Source organism: Mus caroli, chromosome 16 (assembly GCF_900094665.2).
Source record: "Mus caroli chromosome 16, CAROLI_EIJ_v1.1, whole genome shotgun sequence".
NCBI classification, from domain to species: domain Eukaryota; kingdom Metazoa; phylum Chordata; class Mammalia; order Rodentia; family Muridae; genus Mus; species Mus caroli.
In genome coordinates this window covers 35402742-35412616 of record NC_034585.1, presented here as the reverse complement: position 1 = coordinate 35412616, position 9875 = coordinate 35402742, and the positions used below count along the sequence as shown (strand labels likewise).

Below are 9875 nucleotides of genomic sequence, written 5' to 3'. Positions count from 1 at the left end.
AGAGAAACCCTGTCTCGAAAAAACAAAACAAAACAAAACAACAAAAAAAAAAGTGTTAACTAGATTACTGGATTTATACTACAACAAGTGCAACCATTTAAGCATGATGCTTTCTTTTTCTGATTTTTGCCCTCTGTAGAACCAGGCTGTCACCTGAGCCCGGCATAATTTTCAGCCTTATGGTATTTCCTTTGGATCTCCAGACTCTCTTCCGAAAACCCACTTTCTTGGATTGGGCTGTGTAATTACCGACTGCATGCTCTCTTAGTTAGCTTTTCTATTGCTGGGACAAAACATCATGACCAAAAAGCAAGTTGGGAGGGAAAGGGTTTGTTAAGCTTACGCTTCTACATTGCTGTTCATTACCAAAGGAAGCCAGGACAGGAACTCAAGCAGAGCAGGAAACTGGAGGCAGGAGCTGATGCAGAGGCCTTGGATATTGTTGCTTGCTCTCGGTGGTTTGCTCTCCATGGCTTGCTCAGTCTCCTTTCTTATAGAACACAGGACCACCAGCCCAGAAATGGCACCACCTACCATGGGATGGGCCCTCCCTTACTGATCACTAATTGAGAAAAGGCCTTACAGAGACAAGGTCTGGATCTCATGGAGGCATTTTCTGAACTGATGCTCTTTCCTCTCTGATGACTCTAAACTCAAATTGACACATAAGACTAGCCAGTACAACACTTCCATCTTAGGATTTTATTGCTGTGAAGAGATACCACGACCAGGACAACTCTTATAAAGGAAAACATTTCATTGAGGCTGGCTTACAGGTTCAGAGGTTTAGTCCATCATGGTCATGATGGGAAGCATGGCAGCATCCAGGCTGATATGATGCTGGGGACAGAGCTGAGAGTTATATATACATGCTGATCCACAGGCTACAGGGAGAGACTCTGTGTCACACTGGGTGGAGCTTGAGCATAGGGGACCTCAAAGCTCACCTACAAACTGAAAAACTTCCTCCAATAAGGCCACACCTACTCCAACCAGGCCACACCTCAGAATAATTCCACTCCCTATGTGCCAAGCATTCAAACACATGAGCCTATGGAGGCCATATTTATTCAAACCACCACACATGTTCTGTCCAGTGGTCTACTTTGTTTATTCTTGTGTTTGTCTTATGAAATAAATCTAATGAATGTTTGGCCAGGGTATGTGTGTCCCCTGAGAAAAATCTACTTGGGAAATTACATTTCTTTCTCTGAAAGCCACTTAGTGTCATGTTGGTTGATTTTTTTTTTTAAAGTTGTTTATTTATTTAATGTGCATGAGTGTTTGCCTGCATGTCTGTACCTGTACCACATGTGTGCCTGGTACTTTCGGGAGTCAGAAAAGAGCATGAGGTTCCCTGGAACTGGAGTTACCGATGATTGTGAACCACCTTGTGGGTTCTGGGAATTGAACCCAAGTCTTCTGCTAGTAGCTAGAACAACAAGTGCTCTTAACAGCTGAGCCTTCTCTCAGGCCTCACACTAGATGATGTCAATAGATAATATACTCAGTTCCCAGTACTCTTCATCATTAAAGATGTACCCAGTGAGCAGGTACTTACTGTAGTGAAGTAATCATTTGTTGACCGTTGGAGAGATAACGTGGGCCCATCGTCCACACAGGCTGTATAAAGCTAAGGGACACATTCTAAAGATGGCTGATCTTATTTATTTCTTAATAGAGAATATTTTCTTACCATGTCTATAATTCTTAAGGTGTCGTGCCGTTTGCATCTTTTGAGTGCACTGAACGTGGAGAATGGTGGCTAAATGTATCCACCCTCTGTGTGTGTGGTGAGAGAGGGGCAGAAATCAATACTGCACGCCCTCCTCAGTTGTTCTCCAGCTTGTGAATTAAGGCAAGGTCTCACTGACCATAGATCTCATCGATGCTGCTAGGCTAGCTGACAGAAGCCCCTGGGATCTTCCCGCTCCCACCTCCCCCGTCCTGGGATTACAAGTATACAGGCTGCTGTGCAGCTTTTTATGTGCATGCTTTGAACTCATGTCTTCATGCTTGTGTGGTAAACACTTCAGTGAGTGGTCCATCTACCTAGCACTGTTAAATGTGTTCTTTTAACTGGAAATACATATAGTGTTTATAAAGATTTCTCGTCTTGAAGTATTTTTTTAGGTAACTTGGGACAAAAGAAGTTCATTCATAGGAAAGAAGAAGAAGGAATATTTAGGGTTCTTGTTTGCATTCGAATTCCATAAGTTGACTTGAAATTCACAGGAAAAACAAAACAAAACAAAACAAAACAAAACAAAACAAAACACATCTAACAGATTCCTTGGTAAATGGAAGAAGGTAACAGGACCATAGCAGTTACAGTTAGACAATGTCTAAACTCTCTAGTTTGCTTTCCAGTTCAGAAATTGCAAGCCAGCTGGCAAGATGGCTCAGCAGTTAAGAGCACCGACTGCTCTTCCAAAGGTCCTGAATTCCATTTCCAGCAGCCACGTGGTGGCTCCCAGCTATCTGTAATGGAATTTGGTGCCCTCTTCTGGTGTGTCTGAAGATGGCTACAGTGCACCCATATGAATAAAATAAATACATCTTAAAAAAAAAAAAAAAAAAAAGCCGGGTGAGGTGGCGCACACCTTTAAAGAAAAGATGTTTGAAGGAAAGGGTAGTGATTGAGTTGTGGTAGGGCCTGCTGGGCGGTGGTGGCACACGCCTTTATTCCCAGCACTTGGGAGGCAGAGGCAGGTGGATTTCTGAGTTCAAGGCCAGCCTGGTCTACAAAGTGAGTTCCAGGACAGCCAGGGCTATACAGAGAAGCCCTGTCTCGAAACAAACAAACAAACAAACAAAACAAAAAACAAAAAAACAAAAAAAAAGAAAAGAAAAAGAGAAAAGAAATTGCAAACCAGGGACACTGGCCTCTAGTCTCTTCCTTAAAAGGCAGGAGCAGGAAGATCTCCTGCATTCAGGAATTCCAGGCTAGCCTGGAAAACATAACAAGACTCAGTGTTAAAAATGAGAGAGGCCAGTAAGATAACTTCAATCGTATATAAGGGCCTGATGACCTGGGTTTCCTTTCTAGAACCTACTCGATGCTAGGAGAGATCTGACTCCTGCACAGGAGCACTGGCAGGTGAACGAATGTAAAACAAATTGTTTTTAAAGTGTGCAACAGTGGCACAGAGCTTGGGGAGTAACCAACTAACATCTTCTTTGACTGAAAGCTCATTTCCTGAGTTGGAACTATCCCCACCACAGCTCAGGTGGCCAAGAACCTGAGACTAGATAGGCTGTGGACATAGGGGACAATAAAACACTTCTGTTCTGCTAAAGAAATGTAGCAATAAAATGACTTCTAATTACGTTCTGCTATAGTCATGTATCAGCGTCCTACTCAGCCATCATCAGAGAGGTTTCCTCCTGAAGTAGAAAGGGACAAGATACAGAGGCCCACAACTGAACAATGTGCAGAGAATGAGAGACCTTGGAACATTCAGTCCTAAATGGGATGTCTCCATCAAATTCTTCACCTCAGGGCTCGGGGACCCCTGAGGAAGAGGAAGCAGAGAGATTGTAAGAGCCAGAGGGGATGGAAGACACCAAGGAAACAAGGTCTTCTAAACACAGGAGGACCACTGCCGATATGAACTAGCAGACTGTAGCAGTGTGCACTGGGCCCGCACAGGTCTAAGCCAGATGGGAATCCAGTGCTGAGAGGGGAAGTGGACACAAGCCCTATCCCTATCCCAGAAACTATCTCCAATTGGTAACCACTCACAGAGAAAAAAGTTCTCTCCAACTGAAGGCCAGGCTCCATGCCCAGCAGTAGATGGCCCACACAAAGTGAACTCCATGGCATTTTTGAAGGGTTTTTGATGCATAATGCTTTGTCAGGGCTGATTATTATTATTATTTACCTTACAGATCGTTTGCATATATATTATGGTTTCAATTTTTGTGTTTTTATGGGATTCCTGGGAAAGCCAGAATGTGTGTCTCTGTCTCTGCATTTTCTTCTTTTGGGCCTTTTTCTTCTGTTTGTTTTATCTTATCCCAGTTTGCTTGAGATTTTTATCTTATTTTATTATCATTTTTAGATGCCTGTTTATTTTCTAAAGAGAGAGAGAAAGGCATGGATTTGGATGAGAGGGGAGGAGAAAAAGATCCAGAGGAGTTTGGGGATGGAAAGCTAATCAGAATATATTGTATTAAAATCTATTTTCAATTTAAAAATAGAAAAATACATAAAAATGAGAGAGGTAAATGAGAGGGTCACATTCTGTTCCTGGTAAACATACTTTCTCCTCTATGTCATTTTACTGCCTTACAGACCCATTATTTATTGTGTCAAGTGAGCGAGACCATGCACAGGCCAATATCCAAGCCACCCTGGTTCGAAGCAGACTGGTAAGTCTAATTCATCTACTAACACAACCTAGTCAATCCGAATCATCTGGTCTGGCTACTCACTAGTCAGGATCTGGGAGACTGTAGGAATTACATTACTATGATTATGGGGGACCAGGCCCATTAATACATGTAGCTCATTTCAAGAATCAAGTAATAGCAAACAAAGACCCCATACACTGGGCTGGAGAGATAGCTTAAGGTTAAGGGCGCTTGCTGCTCTTGCATAAAGACCCAGGTCTGGTGACTCACAACCACCTGTAACTGAGTTGCTCATAAATCCATTTGTGGAGAATTGAATGACCTTAACTGACTTCTCTGGGCACCTGGATTCACACACACACACACACACACACACACACACACACACACATACACACATGCACGCAGGAACCCATAAACTAAGTCAATGAGAATTATGTATTTACCCATATAGGGAGTTTACGTGTTGGCAAGACATATGTAGTACAGAGTCACATAGTCCCATGCCCCTGCCACATACCTGCCACTATTGCCAGCTTTTTGCGTATCCCCATAGAGATAGTGTGTGCGGGTACCAGTGACTCCTCTTCTGCCGCTACATAGGTCATCTGTACTTATGGAAAAGCTTACAATATGATTCGTATTAGAAAATCTGACCATACAATTTTTGACCTTTCCCCCTCTGCCTCCCGTTCCTAACATCAGAAAAAAGTTCCCAACTTTCGGTCCATGTTCAGTAACCTGTTTCATCACCCAAGATACTCTATGTATTGGAGCAAGACAGACCCTGTCCCATCGCACGTCACTCGAGAGTGGAAGGGACAAGCCAAGCACAAAGAAGTACTCCGGCTTCAAGCTGCGTATGTACCAGGGGTTCCTGCTCTGAAACATAGCCATGTTTTTAATGAATATGATATTTTAAAGGGTTAATTACTCTACATGATTTGAAAATTTACAGCTGTGAGGTAAATCCCTCTTTCTAAAACAGGCCTGATTAAGAGGTAATCTTTGGATCCCTTTCCCCTAACTGGGCTGCCTTGTCTGCTCTCAGTACGAAAGGATGCATTTGGTCCTGATGTGACTTGATGTGCCAGGGTGGGTTGGTGCCTGGGTTGGGGGGGTACCCTTTCTCTGCGGAGAATGGAAGGGGGAAATGGGAGAGAGGGTGAGAAGGTGGGACTGGGAGGAAAGGAGGGAAAGGGACTGTGAATTATTCACTGTAAAGCGAGTTAATAAATTAATGAAAAAAAGAGGTAATGGCTATACATTCATATAAGTATATATACATAAATATGTATATATGAATGTATAATCATTATTGCTTAATATATATAACCATATAATAATTGATATCATAATACTTGTGATATATTACTATAATACAATATATAATTACATATTATTATATTATATTATTACATACATCATAATATTGTTATATATGCTTATATTATATATGACATGTTGTATATTATTATAAAAATAAATTATATATATATATATATATCTTTAGACGGTTGGAATGCATATTTATGTGTACGTTAAGGAAAGCTCACCACCAAAGACTGGGATGACCCAGTCTATTGTTTTTTTGGTTCACCTCAGAAATTGCAAGTGATGTTTTCTGCTAGAACCTTAACTATGGTTGGGCTTTTTTTGGTTGGTTGGTTTGTTGTTGTTGTTGTTCTTTTGTTTACTTACAAGTAAAGTAACTTCAAAAATAATTCTACCGAAATCTTGATTATTTAAATGAATTATAAGTCATGGTAAGCTAATAAAGTTGTGTCCCAGACAGGGCATAAAACTACCCTTGAAACTCTGCTATTTTCATTAAGAGTGGCAATATTTTTATTTGGGATTTTATAAACATCCTTACTTCTTAGGTCTTACGTTCCCTCTTACCAGATCCAATGATTGTATCTAGTGTAAGACGTAGGCCAGCCAAATGCTCTCTCTGTCCCTCCTACAACACACAGAAACATGACATGTAGAGTTGACAACTTGGACGTCTTTCTCTGCTTCATTTTAGGATGGATACTTCTTTCCAGATGCCTGAGGAAAAGGTTGAAGATCCGGATGTTTCTGGAAAGAACCGCTATAAGTTCTTTGACAGGTAGAAAGTGAGGAGTAATAAACATCAGAGCGTCAGACTGTTGGGAGAGGTCCTTATGGTGGGGCAGCGGTCAGAATGTCAGCCATCATGTTTAGTTCTTTACCTCAGTATTATCTACTTTTCACAACAGACATATCACAGAGGGTAAATGAGGCACCATGGCAACAAAGGGTGCATAGTTGATAAGAAAACGGAGCTATCAAATGAAGCCAAATATAACATGTATCTTGAAGTCACGGTGCAGGGAAATTGCTAAATGTGTCAAATGGACAATACTTGTGAATGCTGCTTCAACCCAGCCAAGGGATTTTCCGAATTTCATTTGTGATTCATACTCCCGTGATAATCGCAGACTCAAGGCAGACTAATCCAAAAGGAGGATCTCCTTCCCAATCCTGGGGTAGAAAACAATCTTGATACCACATCTGAACAAGCTTCCTTTCAAACGTTTCTTAATAGAAGTGTTCGGATGCTTTTTTTTTTTTCCTGAAAAAAAAAAGTTAACTTCTTAACTAAAGTAGATACAAATTCTTAGGCTCGTGGTGGAAGGGGGGAGGCTTTAAAGGAAGCCCTTGATTGTTTCAGAAGGTTTCGGGAACTTGAGAGGGCACTGGAGATTAGCAAGTATCAGAAGGCCAAGTAGAAAGATGCTCCTGAGAATATGGGTGCACAGGAGATGCCAGCGTGCACAGTGAGGAAGCACAGCTCCAGATGTGCCCTATTCTGGCTGGATCTCCTGGGCCACAGCTGGACATTTGCATTTTAAATAAGAACATCTCCAGAGGTCTTGTATACACAAAAGTTTGAATATTCCTTTTTTTTAAAGTTTATTCAAGCTCACTGATTTTTAGGGAAGAGTAATTGAAATAAGAAGAACGTTTTGAGCCAGTATGAAAACCTCACCTGTGCTTTCTCCCCCTCCCCCAGGCCCTTCCTGCCATTTCTTCAACAGATGCCTTTGAACGTTGTTTTATCACCAGTCAAGTAAGTGACTTTATTTCAAAACCTTCTTAACCCATCACTCACCTCACATTTGCTTCCAGAAGGCAGCTCTCTAGGCCAATACTTTGCAAGCTATGGATTGCCTGCCATCGTAGGCAGGAACCTTCCTGGTCCCTCTGGTGATTTTCTGTATGCCAAGGTCTGGGTATTATTATTATGTGGGATATTAAAACTCACTGTTAATTTATTTAGTGTGTCATGGGTAATATTTAAAAGAATAAGGTTAGAAATAACCGAAGCATTAAATGAATGTTGCTGTTTTAATACCCTTTGTGTAATAAGCATAAATGACTGTGTCCATGGGGATACAATGGTTTTTACCTGGTTATGTAGTATTTTAAGTATTCATATTGAGTTTCAGCCTTTACTTTTACCCTTGTAGGACACAACCACTTCTGCTTACTCCCGAGTCTTCCAAGTATGCAATCATCCCTACCAAGTCCACTGTGGGCACGCAGACTGATTACCGGGATGCAGACGTCCAAACTGATCCATACTCTCCAGAATATGTCGTATGTCAAGACACCATCCCTGAGCTCTTGACCCTGGCTAATCTGACTTGGGGTGAGTTGGTAATTCTCACTGAATATTACTACTGAGTTCCTAGGAGTGACCCAGATTCAGGCGATTCTTGTTTATACAGTGAAGCAAATAACTCACATATTGGGAAAAAGTGTTTGCATAAAAATATTAGGAAGGGTCTAGTCTCTGCCTTTAGAATATACAAGAACAGCAAACTGAACAACAGTCAGAAAACATAACATCATTTAAAAATGGGCAATGAGCCTGATGAGGCATTTCTCAAAAGAAGACAAATGGCCAGCAGATGTATTTAAAAAAACAAATAAATAAAGGTAGTTCCAGAATGTGACAGAGAGATAAAATGAACTGAGAGTTAGTGCTGTAAAGGTAAAATATGGGATGAGGTTCAGCTAGCAGCAACAAAACTATTTTTATTTGTAAACAATGCTCATTTAAAAGCCGGATAAAGGGCTTCGATAATGACCCAGTGCTTAAGAACACTGGCTGATCTTCCAGCAGACCTGGGTTCAACTCCCAGGACCTCCATGGTACCTCACAATCATCTGTGTCTTCAATTCCAGGGAACATGGCCTTGTCCTGCCTCTGCAGAGTGCCAGACATGAAAGCGGTGCAGTATCACACATGCAGGCAAAACACCCATGCACATAAAATAAAATTGTGATATTAAAAACAAACAAAATGGGCTGGTGAGATGGCTTAGTGGGTAAGAGCACCCGACTGCTCTTCCAAAGGTCTGGAGTTCAAATCCCAGCAACCATATGGTGGCTCACAACCATCCGTAATGAGATCTGACTCCCTCTTCTGGAGTGTCTGAAGACAGCTACAGTGTACTTACATATAATAAATAAATAAATAAATCTTTAAAAAAAAAACAAAACAAAAGACCAAAACAAACGAACAAACAAACATACAAACAAGCAAACAAGGCCCTGGGCCAGAGAGATGGCTCAGCGGTTAAGGGTGCTGACTGTTCTTGCAGAGGTCCTGAGTTCAATTCCCAACAAACATTTGACAGCTCACAACCATCTATAATGGGATCTGATGCCCTCTTCTGGTATGTCTGAAGACAGCGACAGTGAACTCGTATACATTAAACAAACAAACAAACAAATACATCTTTAAAAACAACAACAACAACAACAAAACAAAAAAAGCAAACCCTAATAAAAGGTCAGCATGACAATGCACACCTTTAATCTCAGGACTCAGGAAGCAGAGACAAGTGGATCTCTGTGAGTTCTAGGCTTGCCAGTATTGTACAGCCGAGACCCTGTCAACAACAACACACTAAGTAACGAAAAAGTGTGATCCACAAGGGAGCTGATCGTGAAATCAACATGCAAGAAAAGACGGGCAACTTTGCTGTGTGGGTTGTAATGTAAATAGAAGTGTTACTGGAAAAGATCACAGAATAACTACACCAAAGTAGAGTGGGCTCAGTCACCTAGTGACTGGACACGCCCAGAATTTAGAGAGGAAAGTTTAAAATGGTTCTTTAGGCCTACAGAGGTGTGATGGAGGCAGAGACACACCATGCCTGGGAGTGAGAAGCTGCAATGGATATGATGTCTTTCCTTCATAAGTTATTCCTCCAAGTAATTCTAACCCAGGCTCCTACTGCTGGTCTAACTGTCCCTGTGGAGGTCAGCTACCTTTCTCAAACTCCCTTTTCAGTGAGCTACTCTGGTTTATAAAGCTCGCAGGGGGCAACTGAGATGGACTAGAAGCTGTGTGATAAGGAGGGAGGGACTGAGGGATGGAGGGAGGGAAGCACAGAGGGAGGGAGGGCCTAGTTGGCCATAACTGGAAAGAGAGGCCCATTGGACTTGAAAACTTTATATGCCCCAGTACAGGGGAACGC

At 41.7% G+C, this 9875-nt stretch overlaps 1 protein-coding gene across 1 annotated transcript in view; it reads left to right on the top strand.

The window, feature by feature from the left end:
* Nucleotides 1-9875, top strand: part of Maats1 (MYCBP associated and testis expressed 1) — a 44615-nt gene that overhangs the window by 1403 nt on the left and 33337 nt on the right. The window contains exons 2-6 of the mRNA XM_021184911.1: nt 4298-4374; nt 5062-5216; nt 6386-6469; nt 7397-7453; nt 7854-8035. Coding sequence (XP_021040570.1) covers nt 4298-4374; nt 5062-5216; nt 6386-6469; nt 7397-7453; nt 7854-8035 — 555 coding nt within the window. The remainder of the gene's footprint in view (nt 1-4297; nt 4375-5061; nt 5217-6385; nt 6470-7396; nt 7454-7853; nt 8036-9875) is intronic.